The 22,054-nt window shown below is 40.1% G+C and overlaps 1 protein-coding gene across 1 annotated transcript in view; it reads right to left on the bottom strand.

Moving 5' to 3' along the window:
• Positions 1 to 22,054, bottom strand: part of ADAMTS17 (ADAM metallopeptidase with thrombospondin type 1 motif 17) — a 166,633-nt gene that overhangs the window by 41,243 nt on the left and 103,336 nt on the right. Inside the window, exons 16-19 of the mRNA XM_042824518.1 lie at positions 16,054 to 16,174; positions 13,674 to 13,748; positions 8,117 to 8,197; positions 2,046 to 2,203 (exon numbers count right to left, since the gene is read on the bottom strand). Coding sequence (XP_042680452.1) covers positions 2,046 to 2,203; positions 8,117 to 8,197; positions 13,674 to 13,748; positions 16,054 to 16,174 — 435 coding nt within the window. The remainder of the gene's footprint in view (positions 1 to 2,045; positions 2,204 to 8,116; positions 8,198 to 13,673; positions 13,749 to 16,053; positions 16,175 to 22,054) is intronic.

The following is a 22,054-nucleotide window of genomic DNA, read 5'->3' as shown; positions in this document are numbered from 1 at the left end:
TTGTTTTACAGAATTGATCAATTGGCCTTGTCTAAAGCATCTTTATGCTTTGGGAGTGTCTGGTTGTCCTCTATTGCCAAAAAGAGATCTAGCACAAGCCTAGCTACACAAACATTAATTTCTCCAAGAAATATACTTAAGCAATGCACTTGGAGAAATGCCTTAAGTATTAAAAACCAGCCCCTAAAAAGAAATCCTTATTATCTCAATATGGGAGCAAGACTAGTGAATCTAAAGGCCCATATGAAATCAATTTAATGCAATTTTGTAGCCACATATAATTGGTGTGTGTGTATGTGTGTATAATTGGTTTCAAATGCAGGTCACAATGGATTGACTGAAGCTTCTGGCTCTTTGTCAGGCCAGTGTATTCCACCACTGTTTGAACAACAGTTTTCTATTTAGAGGTAAGTGGTAACCATCCTGCCACTCTCGTGTTGAAAGAATGAAACCCTCTACCCTATATTAAGGAAAAGATTAATATCTGATCTGAAGCTTTACACGTGCTTTGTTTATGACTGGCAGTGATTTTAGGCCATGTTTTTTTTTTAATGGCCTGGTAACTTTTACTTTCCTCCTTTTTAATCATTTCAGAAGGAAAGATGAAGAAGGAAAGTTTCCTCTGCTCGTATCTGCTGAAAATGCAAGTCTGCACCTGAAAATGATACAGAGAACCTCTTGATCACTAATTTCCTATGTTGTTTACTTATTCCTTAGTAAAGGGGAAACTATTTCTTTAAAAATAGACCGATGTTGAAGTTTGAAAAAAGCCAGTACAAGGTTTTACTGCAATGTGCCTCAACCAAGCAGTGCTCTGGAAAGTTCCTAGAGCTGGCAAAGAAATCCTGCACAGCATCTTCACAAACAGTACGTTTTTCTTACAGGAGGTTGGGAAGATCTTGCAAGTATATTTTTTTAAACTGGGCTATGAGATGTTTTGCAATGAATGCTAGTAATTAAAAAAAATAATCCAGGAAGATAGGAAGAGATTTCTGATATTTAGCAGCATTTGAGGTCAGCACGCACTGAACGAATGACAGAAAGAAACAGTACACAGAAAAATGTAATTGGATAATAAACCACTGGAAACAATGCAAACATTAAAATACACGGTTTGTATGCAAACCTCTCTCTTGAAACTGAGAAGCCTTATGCAAACTTCCAGCTAGCAGCATATGTGAGAAAGGCATTATTACAGCTATGTTATAGATAGAAACTTTAAGGGGCTGGCCCACAAACCACACCATCACCCACTAGCAACAGGACTGGGACTACACTCCTGTTCTTCTCACCCCTGTGGACTTCTGACTCATGTTCTCATACAGCAGCTATAAGAGTGTTTATAAAAGGTGAGGTTAACAGAAGGACATCAGTAAAACTTTCAAAAACAGCTTAAAACACATAGTATAAAAAAATAAGAAAAGAAGGAACATTTCTGTGTGCAACATCATTACAAACTCACACTTATCACCTCTGCATGTAAAATGTACATCTTTTCTGTTAGAGCAACAACATGTTTGAAAATACAGAATATTACAGAATCATGGAAGGGTTTGGGTCGGAAGGGACCTTTATGACCATCCAGTTCCAACCCCCTGCTATAGGCAGGGACACCTCCATCCAGACCAGGTTACTCAAAGTCCCCCCCAGCCTGGCCTTGAATGAATATGCTTTGGCATCAGCTAAGATGGAAACTTGCTACATATCTGTGTCTGGGTCGTCCATGAAGTAAGGAAGATTCTTGTAAATCTATGTTCTGTAGAGTGGATCTGTCACAGTGTCTGACACGTTACAAGAATGTTCTGTACCAGACATGAGTGTATTGGGACACTGTATGTTCTTCTACAGCAGAGTTCCAGTTATTTTTTAGTAGTGAACTGGGTTTCTCTAGACCTTCCAGTACTGCAAAAGAATTCAAGGAGAAGCACTACAGCATATCTCTAAGAAACTCTAACGAGGAAACAGTCAAAATTTCACTTTCAGCGAGGATATAAACCCTTTAGGTTGCATCACTTAAGAAACACAAACAAAGGATATAAAGTTACCATCAAGTGCAGTGGTATTTTAGTTGGTCCTTTGGCAGAGATTTTCTCCCACAGCCCCCTTCGCACGTATCGGACAGTAGTGCCTGCGATCTGAAACTCACCAGGAAGCTCAATTTTCCAGTCGCTGTTAATGGATCTCTTACTGGAATCTTTTAAAGCTGGAAAGAATCAGATATCAGGGAATGAAATGAAGGCAAATTGATAATTACAATATAGCCCATTGACTGACTACACTGACTGAGGACTGTGCTTCTTTCTCAGCCTAAGTGCAAGATGCAGTAACTTTCTAAGACACACTAGCTTAAAAAAAAATTAAGTATATTGTTAGCCAACAAATGGTATGGTTACTAATTTGAATATATTCTGTATGTCCGTTGAAGAAGGCATTTCTAAATACATTAATATTGCCATTAGGTAATAATAATGCCATATAAACTGGTAGTGCCAAGGTTTTACTACTTAAAATCTTTAGTTTCTGCTTCCCAAAGAAGCAAAGTTATCCATCTTCAAAACTGAGGGGGGGGGAAAGAGTGTGCAGCAGCAGTTTACAAAGGAAAATTAAATAAGGGTAATTACCCCATCCTTAGAAAAAAAAGCACTGATTTGGAACTAAATCGCACAACTCTTCCACTATTTGATCCATTTCAGGAGTTTGCCTGAAAAACACACACATTCATGGCATGTCATTGAATTGGGTTGCATGCGCAGTCCTTGGCAAAGGAAAGTTTGCACAAGTGAGATGCCTTTCTTTAATTTTCATTGAAGTTTCAATCTGGTTTTAAAAGTATGACTAAAGCACTAGAGTCCTGTGTTAACAAGCAAGAACTGCCAAGCAGGAGTGGCTAGGAAAGTGCAAAACTTACTGAGCCATTTTCCTTACCCATGCTAAGCAGAATACAGATTGGGAACAGACAGCATCATTAAAGAAAATTACTTAGAGCTGTAAGCCTTACTGGAATAATCTTATTATTAATCAAAAGGTTACACATTAAGCACACACACATATACATAAAATAAACATGACTGGTGTATCTTATATATTGAAAAATAACACTTAAGTCACTTTACACATTATTCTCAAATCTCACAATTTAATCTTAGAAAAATGGACAGCACCATAAATTTGGACATATAGACCAACTTGCTAGACATGTCAGAAGAAATGCCTCTGTGCATCAGTAAGGACAAGGAAGGAAGCCCTGTAAGATGATTATCAAAAAGGAAAGGTACTTGCAGTATTGTGTCCTTCCTTCCAGAACAATCTACTGCATCAGCAACACTGATATTCTCTGAACACTCAAAGGAACTCCAGCCATATGGTTATAATCTTACTGTGAGTTGTCAGTGCAAGTTCATTTAGGGATTTCTCTGTTATCTATGTTACAATGGAAGCACAGTTATTCAGATGTCTTTGTGACGCACTGAGGGAAGAGAAAATTGGCAGACCACCCTGCAACAGAGAGAAAGCCCCAGTGCCCTCCGTGGAAATCAGCATACTATGATTGAATTTGCTGTGACACCAGATAGATCAGTCTGTGTTTTTCAGTTACTGGGCTTCCTTAGTTCAAGGTTAACTGTATCCTTTGGCTAAGCCTTTAAAATGGTGTTTTCTTAACCTCCAGCATTTCAAGCCTATTTTATTCCCTTCCAGTAAAAAATACAACTTTGGCTTTCATTTTACTGAGTATATTGTCAGGAGGTAAGAGGAGCTGATTTAAAGCCTTTTTAAATGGCAGTAGGAAAATCTCCCATTTTCATCCCTTTGGATCAAGTTCCCAAAGCCAGCAAATCCTTCCAGCTGCACATAGGCCACATATAATTCACTATTATGCTTAGAGGACCAGGAACTGGACTTCCTGTCCAATGCACAACGCACCTGAATTATCAGTTTGGTCTAATCTACTGTGGGGAGTGTCAGTAGTAATACTGGATCATTCTACAGAGACCTTCCTTTTATTCTGGTTGGCCTTTTCTAACATCTTTTATATAGATTCTACAATGGAAACTCCCTTAAGACATGAAGGATCTTCCTCGAATGATGTTTAAGACAATAGAAATCTCTGTTAGTTTCCTCTGTAAGGGACTTCCTGAAGATTGTTCACCTTGGCTCAAAAGCATGAGTGCCTGGCACCACAGAACCCGGAGGGGCCACCGAAGTATGACTTCAGAATGGGGACCGTCTCAGCTTCTTCATGCTGTTCCAAGTATGGCACACATATATGTTTTCCAGGCACCTGAGCACTGTTATCTGTTTTATTAAAATGATCCCTGTCATTTTTCACTTGTAGCCAAGTCAGCTTGATTGCTCCCAAACAACTCCTAGCAAGGGTCAATACTTTCCATGGTCTGTTCCCAGCAAGCAGCACACACACAGACCCCTGCTCTGCAGGCTAAGAAATGAGTTTGATGATGTCCTGCTATGCTATGGCAATACAACTCCCTCTGCAGCTTGCTTCTATCCTGCTTTGCTCTCCAATCTACAAAGTGCCTTCTGCAAACTTCAGACAGAATTCCAAAGAAGGATTGTTTTCCTCTGCCAAAGCCTACTGGCTTCCAGGCTGATCAAAGCAGCCATCACACTGGGCTTGAGGAGCTGTGAACATGACAAATCAAAGCTGTGGATGAGATATAACTATCTCCACTGCAGTATGGCTGACTAGTAAAAATACCACGGCACATGCTCACAAGAGCACACAAGAGCTTGAATAACAAACTATGCTTTGGCTCTTGCTCATCAAAGGAAGACAGCTTGCTGATAAAAAAGAAAAATGTTTAATATTTGTGGATCTCTCTTCTAAGAAAGGCTTGATTTTGATTGCTGCAGGCACTGTTCCCCAGATGACTGAGTAGAAGGAAACAGCCCAAAAGGTACTTCTTGAGAATTGTAGGAGTTGTATTGGAGACTGCACAGAGTATCTGAGCCAGTGTGTTCACTGCTGTTTGTATTCACTCCATGCAGGTGCTCCATCAGTAAGGATCAATTCAGCTATATATAATTGATAGCTCTATCAATTCAGGGTACTGCTATTTCTCCATTGGCTGTTGCCAGAAACAACTACTGCAAGCCTACATATTGCAAGTCTCTGCCTAAGTACCAATGCACAGTGCTGAACACAACCTTTTACTCTTACTGAATATTTGTATTTCTCCTGGGACTCCATGCCTCAACCAGGGCTGCAGAGCACAGCTCTTTCTCTTCAATGTGGGTATATTTAGGTGGTAGCAAGCATTCACTCATACACCTCTAAGCTGTTTCCTGGCTCAAAAGCTGTACCATTGAAGAGCATGAGAGAAAAAGAACCCCAGTGACAATCCATAACTTCTTGTTGGCTCAAAGACAAGAACTGACCAATCTATTTCTAAACCTGGCATCTTGTCAGATCTTTATTTCCACCTTGGGTCCCTCCAGCTTGCTTCCCAATCTGTGGACACACACTGCTGAGGCATTTCCTGTCCAAGGTGGTTTCTAAGCATTACAGCCAGCTAAGCCAGCCAGCGTGGGTTGCCTGTAGGTGGAGGGAAATTCTTCAGGCACTGCTCCCAGCACATGGAATAATGATTCCAAATTATGCTGGGCTCAATTCCAAAGCACTGTACCCCGTTCTGAGTTGAAATAGGGTCTGATTGGGCTCAATATTGACAGCATAATCAAAATAGAAAATCCTTCCATGCTCAAACTTGGATTTACTATTCATTCTTAGGCTATTTGAATGACTGGAACTTCGTTTCCCTGGTCATCTTTTTTTGGAACACTCCTGCTGCTACTCTTCAGCTGAGGTTAGCAAGACATTGCATATCTTTTCTTTGTGTCCAGTGTTCCAGATAAAACTCTGAAAAGCTCAGATTGGTTCTTCTGACTGTGAACCAAAGAGCAGAAACCATTCACAAGCTTTAAAATGATCAGACTACCATTTATTTGATTCAATTCTTAGTCTAAGATCTGTAGAACTTTTATCTGTCTGTATGAGATGCACACAGGGGCCAAGTCCCACTCTCAAATATATACAATCCTAATCTTCACCATCTGATGGAGAAATACCTGCTTAAGTCAAGGTTATGTGGTCACAACGAAGGGCTAGCTCCACATAAGGTTCTCAGTGTTGCAGTTATCTGCCAAAGCCCAAACCTCTGACAACCTGCATAAATCCCACAAAGACAAACAAAAAGGTTGGCTTCCAGAAGACAGAGTATTTGCAAAGCCCAATGAAACACTGGCACTCATTGTTCCACCAGTGCTTTGCTATGTCAAACATCTTACGTGTAGGCGTAATCCTCTCCCAGCAAGCTGGCTGCAACATTAGTAGAAATATTAGCAGCAGGAATATATGTTTCCTACCAAGAAGTAGTACAAATGCCAATATTTTGACCCAAGGGCAGTTGAATGACATGATTTGTCCTCTTTCTTTCCTCTGAATCTGAACTGAAGTGAATAAAAGCATCTTCCCAGTTTTTGTCAGCTTTGATGGCATCTCATGACAGAGAGCCAGCAGCATAGATCTGAAATCCTAACACACAATCAGTACGTAAATGTTTTTAGCAGCTTCCAATGTCCTGCTACTGGATTTTGACATTTCTTGGCTGCAAAGGAGAGGATTATAAGCAAAATACATGGAATTCAGAAACAAAAGGTTCTAGCACGAGCTTTGCTGCTGACTCCAACGTATCCATGAGCAAACTTTCCCATCTGTAAAATGGGAGGGCAACAAGCTCTGCGATACTGTCAGATTTTCTAATAACAGCACTGATCTATCCCTGGAAGGAATTCCATCTTTCAGAATACTTTTCTACCCTAAAACCTCACAGTGTCTCCACTCTAAGCAGCTCGCTTTGAGAGAACTAGAACATACACAAGAGAAACAGTACTTAATACTTCCCACACTAAGCGATAGCATCTGTTCCAACCACTGCAACAACATGAGGCTGTGGAAGCACTGAAACACTGTTTGATAGGGAAAGCTTTGGTAATGAGGTCATCAAAATCAAGAAGAGCTGAAGTTTGACAATGCAGGTATCTATAAAATGCAAAACTCCACTAAACATAGGAGGAGGTGTGGGAAAAGTAAAGGATAAAAGAAAATTCCAAACATAGCTCCATGGCATAAAGAATTTAAGAGACAGCAGAAACCCCCTACTTAAGCATGGTCATATAGCTCCAAGTGCAAAAAGGATGTTTCAGTGTGTTGTGTGTTCTTCTGTACTTTGGCAACCTTCTTTCAACTCCCTATTATGACACAGACTTCCTGTGGGGATTCAAGTAACAGGGCATTAGCTTACCTGTGACTTAGTTTCCCTAGAAGTAGATTGGAGATAAAGCACTTCATCTATTCCACATTATTGACATGGAAAGAAACATCACTAACACTGTAGATAGAGGCAGAAGACCAAACTTACAGATACACATTACAGCTGACTGATTTTACAAATGCCCTTCCAATCCTTAATCTGAATGATTAGTAACTGGACAGCTTTACTGATAAACTCTGCCTTAAAAGAACCTTATACACAAGTCTGAGCCCTCACTCAGGGTAAGACTTTGTCTTCCAGCACATGAGATTAAACTTACTGTCAGCTTGAGAAAATAGAGGCAATGGACTAAAGGCTGCAAGTAGCCTACCTCAGAATGCAGAATCAGGTCTTGCACACAGCTGCAGGAAATGGTGCAGGCAACCTCAGGTGCCCTGTCCTGCCTCTGTTCCAGTCTGAGCCTTCCTGTCTGCATCTCTGCTGCTTGATTCTTAAAACATACTGTTCTCTTTCCCACTCCTCCACAAAGTGCAATGTGTTCCTAGCAGCTATGTCTACCATAGTGCCAAGTTCTGCACAAAAATCCTTCAGCCTGTATAAATGCATCTTCTGGTCCTTCAGGCTGTGCAGGGTCTGGGCAGTGTCATGTTTTATCACATCAAGCGAATAGCATGAATTCAAGAAAAGACTGAATCAAGAACGAAATCAACACAGCCATTCAGAGAAAACAACAAACCTGTTATCTTAAAAGTAACTTAAGAGAAAGGTCATTTTATCAGAGAACAAAGCTGAGTTTGAATTAAAACTTTTTTTTTTGGTCTTTTTACCCAGAAAACTGTGAGCAGGTTTGTCCTCAACCACTCTGATCCGTCGGGCACCTGCAGGGATCACAGCTGCTTCGATGTAACCTACAGCAAGAAAAAGGCAGAAGGATGAGAACACCTCACAGACAGGCAGAAGCATCAATCATTCAGTATCTCACCATGAAAAAATCAACTCCTGCCCATGCTGGGGAATGGGTGGGGAACACTTCAAATGAGATTTGGCAGCCAAGTTTCACTGCTGTGGCTTGCATGGCTATGATTAATCATTTCGTCCTGAGAAGAGGAATAGAAATGCACGTGTGATGCTTAATTGCAACTTAAGGCTTGTGCTTGGGCCTAATTATGTTTGCACTCTCTGAATCACTCTGGCTCTCCTGCAGTACTGACAGGGATGCATGAAGACTGTTACAGAGCTGATGGAAACTGACACTGTCAGAAACAACACTCCACATCACAAACCAGATATCTTTAATGTGAAATGAAGTTTCTGATAGGCCCTCCTGTTGTCCCCTCTTAAAAACAACAGCAACAACAACAACAAAAACAATAGGAAAAACCCTGCTCAAGGGATCAGTATCTGAGAGAACTCTGTTCCATAAAACATTTGGATGACGCTAAAATGAAACAGAAGGAATTAGTGGGACAACTGGGGAAAAAGAAATTTGTTTTCACTTGCACTTTATGAAACTGTTCTGGAGATTATAGTGGTTAATGGGCTCCTTGTACTGGGCTGCTAAACGGAATTCTACAACTCAGATTTAATGCAACAGCAGAACTGAAAGTTTGTCAAGGAGTGACCACCTCTAAATGCTGCCAGCAGAAGCACATGCCAAATTAGACCATCTGACATGGTAGGGAAGTTTTTACAGCACCCCATCATATTTTTATGGAATTCTCTCGCTTTCATCTTTCTGAAACTCTCGGCCTCTTCATGCTTCATTCAATAATCAGCAATATGATGTAATTATATTGCTTTTCACTAACAGAATAACAGTAAAAATAATAAGGAGCTAGAAAGAAATGTAGCTTATTTTCACCCACCACAGAGTCATGTGGAGTTACGTACTTGTTCCATGGGGTGGAAGTGGTGCCTTTAAACTAAAAAGCTGAGGAACATTAGACCCTGTTTCAATGGCCTGGGAGTCATGGAGAGATTTTCCACTGGCTTCACTGGACTCTGAATCAGATCCCTGTAAATGACACTAATCTCATCACAACCATGATTTGATTCCTTCTAATTGGCCACCCAGTTGACATTGCAGTATATTACTTGGCACATCTTTTGGATTATTGCCCTCCCTTTTCTTTTAAATGTTAAGGAGCTTATTCTGCATGTCCTCTTATCTCCCCCCACTTCCCCCCTGCCTTTTTTTTTTATCTTGGCTTTATAAAGGGCTGTATGAAGCTCTTCTGCCCTGCCTTTATGGAAATCAGGGCTGGCTAGAGTAATAGGTTGAAGAAGTGGCTCCTCTAATAGCAGCGTTTGGGAAGCTATTTTAGGGACAAGTGCAGTCAGAAGGCCATGCTTCTCTTGGACTGATATGAGAAGCCTTAAAGAAGGATTCTGACAACCATATGCATCTCAGGATGAAGTCATTCCCTTGCCACAATGATATGGAGTGAAGTAGGTGGGGATTTTAGATCTCAGACTGCAGATTTGTTTCTATCTCTCTGAACAAGCAGAATGTCCAGCCTCTTTGTTGTCCTATCAGTAAGGTCTTGGGTTTTGAGGGATCACTGGATGGACAGATGATTTGGGCTAGACTCAGCTGCTCTTTCCCTGATTGTTTTATGTGAATCACACATTATTTGACCCTTCAGTTCAGTCTTTTTTGCACTTTTTCCTCCTTACTTCTCTCTTACTCAGGATATCTCAGCAATAGTCAGCCCTGCAGGAAAAACAGTAAGAGGGACAGCAGAGCTGCAAACCATATCTGGTCAGAGAGGTCAAAGCAGTAGCTTCCCATCTGTGAGTACAGAGTAGGCTTCACTGGGAACAATCTTAACTTCCAGGGTGAGCTCTTAAATGCAATACGGAAATCTGTTATAAAATCAAAGCAAACAGATGTTGAATTTTACTCTAGTTATTTCCAGGAGTTGTTTTTTCATCAGCTGAGATACCAAATTACAGTCAAAAACAGAGTGTTCCAGAAATCAAACATCCCCAGTGCTCCCCATGCATCTGCATATAAACCCGATGGAGAATTACCACCAGACATGAGCACACAGCAAAGATGTGATTCATAACAGTGTATCACAGGAAAATAGGCCCTATGACACATCTGAACACCCCTGTTAGGAAGCCAATTTGGAACATGCCCAAGTTTCAGGTAATGTAAAGTATCTACAAGGGTACTATTTACTTATATTTTAAATTGTTTTCCAGATATGAATGCCTTGAGCCGAATCTTGCAAAGACTAAAGGCAAAGTTACACAGAACACAGTGGAAAGCCTGCCACTGACTTCAGTGAACTCTGGGTCTGTTCACTGACCTGGCAAAGCCAGAAATGTCACTGCTTTAGAGGTGAGCAAGCTGTGGAGCCATGCTTGAAGCTCCATAGTGCCATAAATACACTCTCATTTCATCACTGTGTCATGAGAGAAACACCACAGGAGAAAGCTGACTTTTATGTTACTTTTTACAATGGTAAATAGTGGAATATAAGCTATTAATAGGGTATTAGTTCTGGAAACTGTTTACTTTGGTCTTACACCAGATTTTTCTCCTCATGTAATTCCTTATCCTGACTGATGGCTTTGGAGGGCTGTATTCAACAGCTCCTGAATAGGAAGAAACATACTGTGTTAACTCACTGAGATCATGGAGCAGAAACCTGACTGCCGACTCTTATTTTTCCTTTAGTGAAATCTGAACCAATTAGCAGCTGTATGAATCTGATGAGTTCTTACAGAGATGCAGCAGAATTCTTGGGCATGTACCAAAAGAAGAATCTTGATACTCTCAGTCATTACTTCTAGTAACATTGTGAGTTAGGGGTCAAATCTGATTGCAAACATACTGTACACCATCCATGCAAATTTGTCCCAGCTACAAGTTCAGATCACTTCCACTGTTCCAATCTGGACCTTAGAGTTATAGTGATACTGCTGGTCACATAATAATCCAGGTCTTTGAGACGACTGCACCGGAAAACAACTACATTGTTTTCCAGACACATTTTATTAAGCAAACTATCACTGCAGATTGCCAGAAAGATTATCAAGTGTTAGCTGTAAGACAAAGTCTCAAGAGTTGGCTTAGAATCAAGAAGATCTGTTAGGATAATTGTCTGCAATGCCAGAGTTTGCAAGGTTGGACTTAAAGTTCTTTAAATGAGGAATTGGTTAAAGACTGATGAGATTTGGCAACTATCGGGCAATATTTCTAGTAATTTCACCCATAAATCAGCCTGTCAAGATGAAGCTTTGGAAGTACAACAGGAGAACTTCATTATTTGATAATTTATAGTGCTGTATGCAGTACACTCCACCTTGGGAACAGTTACTTTGGCACACACCAATCTTTCTGGACAATCTGCATTACATCAGTGTCTCAGGAATGTAAGACCGTGATTGAAGCAAATCCTAGGTACAAATTACATGGTGTAACTCGTATTAGGAGAGACACCAGAACAAAGAGGTGGCTTTGTCATCAAGGAGATTAATATGTGAACAGTGGCTACTGTATCTTCATTTAAATGCTGGAGAGATTTGCAAGAGGAAAGCAGTTCACACAGGGAAATCCATTGTTAGCCACTGTTATTATTCCCAGAATGAAGAAAAAGTTTAGTATGAACTTCAGAACATCACTGATCTACTGCAAAACTGGTTTCCCGTTGACATCTCACCAAAAGACAGACTTCTGAGGTGAAGGAGAAATTATCCCATGGCTGAAAGTACTGCTCTCTAGGCATTGTACCTTCATATCTTTTCCCTGTACACACATGACGACCACGTATGAGAAAGCCAACCGTTCTCTGCCCATTATCAAATATCATGAAAGTACTTAGAACAAAGATCTCAGGGAGGAAGCTAAGGAAATTGAATGCACTGTCTACCTGCCGGTCAAGGCCAGCAGAGCTCCCCCAGTATTTTAGGCATGAGTACCAGCTAGGCACTTTAGTTTCCATTGCCCTTCCCACCTTGCACATTTTACTGAATGGTAGTTTTTGCAGTGGTGTGCAGATACGTCCACTGGTAACCATATGTTCATTTTCTGAGCAGCTGTGATGATTCTCTCCTGCTATTATCTTGAGAGTAATTCCTTCATCAGCACCTGTCCACTTCCAGCCATGGGATAGCTTGTTTGGATGAAAATAATTTCATCGGGGAGCCATGGATAGATTTCAAAGCCTCCTACCATTACTTCAGCATTGGCTGCTAGAATTTAACTTGCATGTTCTGCTTAAACTCTTGTAAGACACCCCAGGGGTAACTGCTGGGGCACTATTTTTCTCATCATTTCAATGTATATCCTATTGAAAAGAAAATAAATTCTTGCATTACATAAAGATACAAGCCAGCACTACAGCACCACTGTCCAAATTTCCTTTCTTTCCTTTAAATGTGTGCTGGAAAAATAAAGTACAAAATAAAAGGCCTGCTTTTTCATTATCGTAAAATAGAAATTGCTAGCAAAGATACACTAGTCATCTCTTCAATCAAATAATACAACTGGCAATGGTATCACCACATTATGCTTTGTAATTAAAAAGAAAACATCCAAATAACTAGAGTCATTCTTTAGGATCACAAGCAGAGTTGCAATCTTGATGTGTCTGAGAAAAAAATGCGCACAGAAACAGACGCAAGGGAAAACATCTCATTCTTAATGCAGATCTACAAATAGCATGCACAGCCCTGGAGTCTGTGAGACAGATCAGCCACCCAACAAATACGAGCCAAAGAACTGACCTCTGGTTCCAGGTCCCTCGTACAGTGGCAGAGAGACAGAGATGAACATAATAAATCTGTCTGTATTATTATCTTATAGTTATCTCACAGAATTAGGTACAGGGAATGGTGCAAGACAGAAGTAAACCTCTGTCTAAAACAGTGCACTCAGCTGCCCTACTGAAGACAGCCAGGTGCACCGTAGTGTACGTGACATTTAGCATTATAAATACTTTTGATCTCCTACCCAAGAAAGAAGTGGAATCCATTTACAGTTGGATCACTTTGAAACACAGGCAGCAAGTTTTGTACTGCTGGATGTCCCTTCTGTGAGGTGCTTTGAATGTTCCACCATAATGTTCTACTGGGATAGCAAAATCTTATAAAATATGGGACAGTAAGGTAGTAAAAATAAATGAAAAATTGAGTCAGTATTTGTCATTTCATTAATGAAAAAAAATCTCATACAGGTAGATTTTCTAAAAGGGAACAATCTGTGCCTGGTATTTTTAAAAAAACAAACCAACTGGTAAAAGGTCTTGAAGTTTATCCATGGCTTTTGATACCAATCTCCCCATTTAATTCAACCGAAAGAAGACAAAGGACCAACACCAAAGGATGTCACCAACACCCACTGACACTGCAAACAGCATTCAAGAATCTTACACGAGAAACACTTGGGAACAGACTTTGCCTTTGCCATCACACATGTGGAAACCTTCTTACAATGACTATTGGTTACTAAGAAACAGAAATGAGTTGGCATGGGTTTAGTTCAGTTAACAGGGCTTGATAACATAGTTTGTAATCACAGGAAGCACAGGGACCAACCCTACAGTCAGCGGCGTTTCACACGTACAGCTGCTGAGGATATGGCCTGAAGGTAGCAGCTGCAATTCACAAAACAGATACCACTCCAAAACAGTCAGTATATTGATATTGGAAGGTTATTCTCTTCCGAAATACTAAAGAAGCATACTTCACACAGTGTGTTGGCTTTCACTTGCACAGCAGCAAGCTTATGGGCATTTGTCACTGACCTGTGCTATCATTTGCAAATTTGAAACCTGAATTCACATTGTGTATCCTTGTTCGACCAAAAGATCATCAGATTTTTGTACATATTTACTGAAGTGCTGGATTTAAAGAAAAAAGATCATTTTTTTGTTCATGCATGATGCCTCAGATCTAGCACCGCTCACTGCATGGGATTCACTAAGTTAATCTGAGGACCTCATTCTGCAAAACATTCATATACAAATATAAATTGATGGGAGTAACTTGCAATGCATAAAATGCTTGCAGAGTTGGAGCTGGGAAATGTAAGTGAAAATCTGTTTTCAGTGTTTAGCACAGAAGAAACCCCAAAGCAGGAAAATAATAACTGACTAATTAAAAAAGTGTAAATGGTTGTTTTCTTTTACAAAATAAAATGCAAAGATAATTCCCAATCTAGAAGACTTTTTGGCACTTTGTGGATGGTTTTTAAAGCTCTTCCCACAAAACAACGTAATTTTTACAACTGAAATGAGAAAATTCTTCAATAATTTCTATCAAATGCAAATGCCTTGACAAAAGGTGAAAAAAGGTGAAAAATAACTTGGTCAAAAGAGTCAAAGGCAATAATGCAGAAAATCATTTAGCAGGTTGGCCTAGCAATGCAACAACACACACGTGCTCCAGAAAGACATGGCAGAGGTGGGAAATCCTACTTGCCCCTCACAAATGAGGAAGAGGATACAGAGGAAAAGGTCAATGTTCAAAATCAGAGACTCAGAATTCAGTGCTGAGACCTTGATTCAGGGAAGCTACTAAGCACTTATGGTGCTTCAGTAATTAAACAGAATTGAAGTGTGTGCTTAAGTGAAATCTATTTCTGAGTGCTTTACTGTGCTGTCCTGGAGTAGCACATTTTGAATGTATTTCTACATAGCAAAATGGCAATTCTGCATTTACTAAATGTGAAATCAGTTTTTCTGAACACTTCCTTCCTACTGAAGGAGCTTGCAAGTCCTGAGCCTGACTTTCCCTCCCTTTGCCTGATAAGGTTGAGTGATAACACATTTCTTAGAAGTGCAGAAGAGAAACTCTGGAACAAAGACTAATTCAGACACCAAGGTGTATTAATGTTTAACAAGAGAGGGGAAAGTCTTCAGTCTGACCAGAAGCTCTTTTATCTTATAGTGGATGCTGTGGCTGGCAGGGTTTCAGTAATAATATTCAGAGGGGAGGTCTTTTTAATTTAGCTGAAATATACTGATTATGGAATAAATCATTGTAGCATACAATGAGCATCATTCAGAGCTCCCAAAGAGCTCAAAGATGGTGCTGAAATCAGACTTTCCTCCACTGGAGAATATACTATGATTTTACCTGTTATTTAAAAATCAACAGCACCAATAGTATTCAAAATGAGAAACACAACTTCACTCTGAATTTCAGACAGAGGAAATGGCTGGTATCTGTACAACTGAATAAGAAGCAGACATTCAGTGACTGTCATCACTGAACTGAGTGTTTGGTGTTCCAGCTAGATGTTGTTCTAAATGAAAAATATTCTGGAAACTCCACAGCCCCATCATGTCTGATCCTGACAAGTTCTCAGCAATCCCAACTCACCATCTAACAAGAGGCTCAGCAAATCGTAGAAGTGAATCTCTGATTATCTACCCTTGTATATCTAGTTTCTCATAAGCAGGACTAGGGACAAGCCAATATTCTCATTCTTGCATGTCTTTTTAGTGGTTCCTCACCACATGCTTTTACAGAACATTTTCTGGCAGCACGCTGGTTGAAAATGAGAAAAATCAGAGAACCCAGGAGGGTTCGCCCCCTATGCACTGTCTGCAAGAGTAGGATGTCATGAACATTACTAAGTTTTTGTGTTCTACATAAAAGAAATCATGCTATTTTAGAGAACAGTCGCCCTCTTCTACCTTGTGTTAAATGCTATCCTAGAAGAAGAGCTATTACGGCCTCTCTTTAACTCTCCTCGATCACTTAAGAGAACCTCCACTCTACTGGAATGCTGCTGAAGGTTACTCACCCATCCCCTTCGTGTGGTTGAAGTCGCCTTTCACCACTTTACAGGTTTTGCCATCACCACTGCAGATTCCACAGCGATCCTCTTTGGCAGCTGAGCCAATGATTCCATCGCAGCCAATTTTCTGATGACAACAACCAGAGGTCCCCATTATTTTGCTTGCAAGGTTAAAGCATCTCTAAACATTGATGTCAACACTAAGATAGACACTGGACTGATAATATGAACAGGAAGAGAATGCTGTGAATCAACCGAGCACTCATTTGGAACAGCGTTGAGTTGGCAATTTAGCAACCTCCTTCTCTAACACTAAGAGCATGTATTTTGATTCACAAGACACTACTAAAGAGACTTTCCACAAACACTTACTTTTCCAGATATCATCAGATATTTCACTCTAACCTACTCTAACTTGCTTGAAAAACATGAAAGATTACAATGATGCTTCACGTTTGTATAGCAATTTCTGAGGACCTAAAGACATCCCAGAGATGAGGACCACTACTTTGATACTTAGCTTGGAGAAAAACATGACTCACTTAAATGGCAGTTAACCCAAGTAACCAAAATCTTGGTGCTATCTTCACCTCACAAAACTTTAGAGTGCCATTATAAGTTCCAGGGTGCTCAAATCCAATTGTGCATCTGCACTACCTGAAAAAAGATCTCACCAATCATACAGCTCAAGGCACCTGCAATGCACAATCACTTCAGTGGAAGCAAGGCAGGTTTCTATATGGCCAGTAGGTACCACATGATTTTTCATGCAATTATTAATCTTCCCAGATGCTTGTACTGTCTGTACTGAGCTTTGACATTCCTTTGTTAAAAAAAAAAATTCACCTAAAACTTCATTTTGTGTGGTATTTTCATACTTTCCTATTTCTACTGAAACAGTTACCAACAAAAATCTCTGAAGCGGCCTTGCTTCACAGACAGGTATTACCTGCACAGTCACAGTACTCTCCCTGGGGCCACAAAGATTGCCACAGTAAGCTTATTTACTCACAAACCATTAAAAGGTTGTGATGGTAACTACTGCACATTTGTAGATCTAGAAGGCAATAAGATTAAATTACAGACATCATATTAACATCATGATTGGTCTGTGTGAATTGCGTTTCTGTCCACATAAGTCTCAAAATTATCAGTAATTCACTCAATACATGAACTTTTACAGACATAAGAGTTCTAATTACGCAAGTTATTAGCAGAGATTCTACTATAAGGTGAAAATTCATTCTTTGTAGACAAACAGTTCCTTGACAAATGAGTCAGCAGAATTGTCATTATTGTCATTAACAACCCTCATTTGAACAAGGCTGCCACGTCTCTCCCTTCCTTATCTTCTTATAATAAAGCCAGTTGGAGAGAGATCTCAGGGAGCAACCACAGCATAACCAACATTCTGAAAAACAGGGTAAGTGAAGAAACGCTATGAGAACTCCAGGTGGTTGTTGTTTTTTTTTTCTTCTGAGGCTGCCTGCACATAAGCAATGTGATCTGGACATGAACTAAAACATTCTCCATATTGTAGAAGTCATGGGCCACTGCCTAAGTCCAGATGTATTTTGGGGATGAAAGATGGCCAGCATTCAGACACAATCTGATGCACTGTTTGTCAACACAAATCATTACAGACAGATAAAAGCTCAGAAAGGATCATTATTCTTAAATACATAAACATATACAAGCTCATTAAGTAGAACAGTAGAACACATAAGTTGTTGGACAAGGAGTACAGAAAACCTTGTGTAAGTGGGCATTAAGTCAAGTTGAAAATGATGACTGAGCAGTTCCAGTTCTTAGGGCAGTTCTTCACACCCATGTCCAACAAATAATTGTGGGATATTGAATATGATTCTGCCCCAAAACAGAAGGATGTCCCAGCTGTTCTCCTTCCAGGAAAATAACTATGATTTATTAATGGGCTTGCTGAAAGGCAGCTGGAAATACATGCCTGACTGCCACCCTGCTGAGATACTGGAAAGGCTGTGTTTAATTTAAGGCTCTTGTGCTATCTTTTATTGTACTGCATTGTTATTAGCACTATGTGAGCACACAAATGAATAAAAGGAATATAATGAGTGTTGAACCACACTTATTCCCCGTTCTACATGAGGAGTCTATAGGACTATAATGGAGGCATGCAGAGAACAGGGAGTCAGCAACCACATGCTTTGCATTTATGCTGCAACTTCCCGGTTAACATAAACTACTGCAAGCCTCTGAAAGAGCAAGACCCTTTATTTTGACACTGGGGTTCAAGATAAGCCATTTCTTCCCACATAAGTCACTGACACACTTGGGGAGATCCTCTCTGAGGACAGGGAGAGCACAGAATCCACACTTCCTGGGAGGGAAGTATCTGACAGCGGTCCTTGGTTATTTTACTTGAGAGAGACCGGCAGCCTCTGTCTAGGTGAGAAAGTTGCTGACACTCCAACACTAGGGGCCAAAGGCTAAATCCTGAGCCCCACCAGACCTGGGGGAGGCAAGTTACGCTGCTCAAAACTCAAGTGTTCATAGTGCAGAAACCATGCCTTGAATCCTAAGTAGTTCATGCTAGATCTTTATCACCTCTAACTGCTTGCTGTTCAGTCCAGCGTACTCAACAAGGTAAGGTGACTTTTTTTCTTTTTTAATAAGAAGCAGAAGAGCAGAAAGGGGAAACTTTATGCCCCGAGGGAAAACAGACCTTGCAAATAGCGTCTTGTGTGCTTTCAGACCCAAGAGTTATCCTGCAGGTTAGCAAATCAAATCCATCAGCAAGTACGCCCAGTACTGGTTGGATACTTCCAGTTTCAGCAGTCTTCAATAGACTGCTAAGAAGAGAAGCATTTCTCTTTTTCTACCAAGATGATCCATTCAGGAATGAGCATGGTACTTGGAGCTCTACTATATTCAAAAGGAAGAATAAAAAATGAACAGCTAGCCTGGGATAGCCACCATTTGCTACTAGGAGTTTCTGTGGGTACGCACCACTGCCAGCCATGCCCTTGGGCTCACAGAACTTTCTGTACTGTCCAACATGGACTTGGACAGTGACATTCTTAACTTCAGCAAAGCTGAAAGTGCTGGCATCACCCAAGAGTTCCAGTTCCTGCCTGTGCTAGCTGTTGAAAGTGCCGTAGCACTGCTAAAATCAGCATTAGACAAAGAGGAAGCAGATTTTAAACCAAAGCCAACCCCTTGCCCATATTAAAATATTAAGTGCTGGCAGGAAATTTCAAGACAGATTTTTTGGGCTTCAACTTCTCAGCACTGACAGTGATAACTGTATCCACAGATTTCTTAAGGATTTTCAACCCAGGCAGTCTCCTACTCTGACATCGTGTTTTGTGACTATTGACTGACCTTTAAATTGGCAGGTAATTGCATGTTCACCGAGCCAAAAGCCTGAAATTCATTCTCTCTGAGATGATGCCTCAGTCCACCCTTCCTTCTCTCCCTTCCCCTTCTTATTTTTGTAATTAGACATCTGAAAATACTGCTTGTTGGGTGGTATTTCCAGCTTCAGTCATTGCTGGCTCCAGCATAGGAAAACTCCTCCTCTTGAACGCACATCATCTGGGCTCTTCTGTGTGAACTATTTTCTGTACTGCTTGGATATTTTAATGATATTTTTATTTGTATTGTGAATGGCTGTGCAAAAACTCAATTGATACAGCCTGTGTGAATATGTTTTGCTACATAAACACAATTATTTTTGTTATATATACCCACCCTCTGTAAGAAAAGACATTGTAGGCTCACAAAACTGTAATGCTTCCCATATGCTGAACTAGCTAGCTGTCTCAATGGATCAAATATAAATATTGATGCAACATGTGCCATTTTACAAATTAATCATGCACAGAGCATGGTGGTTATGACAGATTCATCTGCACTGCCAACTTTTTGTCCAGAGTATCCAGTGTCCATTGATACCTCAAGGGATGGACTACATGAAACAGGAATGTACATATCTGAGCAACTGATTCAGATTTCAGGGTAAGAGAATTTTTATTTCTTCGTTTTAAACAAGATTTGTAGAGAATTATGGGTATCTGTCAGGATTTCTACAAGAGAGTTAGCGCAGAACCCAGTAAAGCAGTTCATCTCTAAATTACTTCTCTTTCTGTACCACAACAAATGTTGTGTTACAGACTGGAGTCAACACAAAAGTTAGTTTTGAAAACATTGTCCTGGATTTTATCTGTATCAGAGCAGTGCTTCTAGAACAGGAGATATGCACTACTTATTTTATGCTGTTATCTTATCCACATTAGACACACAATGATGCCCATTGAGTTTGTGCTTAGATCTCTTAGCAGTTCATGATAATGCCACACAAAGTTATTCACAATAACTACCTTTCCACATACAAAGCTTGAAGGCTTATATGTCAATAATCCCTTTGTTTTGGCATCAAAGCAGACTACATGAGTGAGCATGAAAGTAATACAAAGCGCTTTCCTGCTCAGAGACTTTTCCCATCCCTGGAACTATTTTGCTTCTGGTTTTTGGCCATTTTCTGTAGCAATCCTTTTCTGATCCTTCTACATCAGGTTTATCTGAATGGACGCCTCAAACCTGAATCTACCTCCCCTCTGCCCTGGTTTGTACAAATATCAACAGGCTGCAAATACCAGAGGATTTTACATCAACTACTCATTCTGTAAAAGCGCCGTCTATCATGTCAGTTCTGGATGAGAAAATAATATACATTTAGCAGTGTATGATATATACAGCCTCCTATCTGTTCAATTCTTGACTGCTAGAGCTACAAGAACAAAGTCAAGTCTCCAAGGTATTTAACAATGAACTGGCTATTATATGGTCTGCTGAGATAACATAGAAGAAAAAGAGTGGGAAAACAGCATGGTTTTTCATATTCCATTGTAAAGTACACGAAAAATTAGCAAAATAGAAGATAGCATTTTGTTGCTGTGCCCTACTCACCAAACCCTCAGCAGTCTTTCTACAATTACACTGGTATAGAAATAGGAACTGAGAAAAAAGCAATTATACAGTAGGTATCTATAGCTCAAATAATCCCTTCCTAGACTTTGTGCGCAATACCAAATGATTTATCGAAGTACAGCACAGAGCCAAGCTATATGAAGACAAGCTACTTAGTCTGGAACATCTTGTACCACAGTTTATAATGCAGGAATATGAATAATACATGGAAAATCATCAGATGAGGAGGCAAAGCCAGAACTGTATGCATCAATCAAATGCAAAACATGGGTACTAAGTGTGTTGGAAAAGCATTTGCCAACAATAGGTCCAGCAGACAACTGCAATTTATCCTCTGCCACTTGTGGCCCTCTCCTGACACTCTGTCCATCCAATCTGCAAAGACTATTCTTGAAAACATATCCATTTTCAAATTTATGCTTGTCTTTCAGACTGTATTACAGTCACTTTTGGAAGACAGTCATTGTATAGCATTTTTACTGTGCCAGAACAGCCTAATGTGTAGCTTGTCAACATGAAACGGACTGTAGATTCACTAAAAAGCTAAAAGTAGCCATGACATAGCAAAACATTAATGAGAAAACTCAAGAGAGTCAAAACATCTTCACCTTTTATGTTATTAAATCACAAAGACTGCCTTTGATCTCTAGCCAGGTTCTGCTGTACAAGACCTCAGATTACATCCTGAAGCACAATCTGCAGTCTCCACTGGAAAGTTCTTACGCTATCATGAGTCTTTGAATAATCCTTTGAAAACAGTCAGCACAAAGTCATGTGCATCACAACAGTCAGCTGAGCAGCTTGTCTTCCCTCCACAACACTTTCTAGTGGCATCTAACACCTTTTTTTAGCTCTACTTCAGCCAGCAGCTTGCTTCTAAAGTGAGCAGCATAACAAAATGAAGAACTGTAAGAGGTCAGAGAGCACACAGTTTCCATGAATGCTGTCTCATGAAATGTGCACTGAATAGCCTGAAGGAAAAAAACAAAAACCCCAGGAAATCTTCTCTCTGAAAGCCACTTGGAGAAAAATAGAAGAT

The sequence above is a fragment of the Centrocercus urophasianus genome, unplaced genomic scaffold, assembly GCF_019232065.1.
Source record: "Centrocercus urophasianus isolate 14NV4802_14NV808 unplaced genomic scaffold, USGS_Curo_1.0 seq_23, whole genome shotgun sequence".
NCBI lineage: Eukaryota > Metazoa > Chordata > Aves > Galliformes > Phasianidae > Centrocercus > Centrocercus urophasianus.
This window is presented reverse-complemented; position numbering and strand designations above follow the sequence as displayed.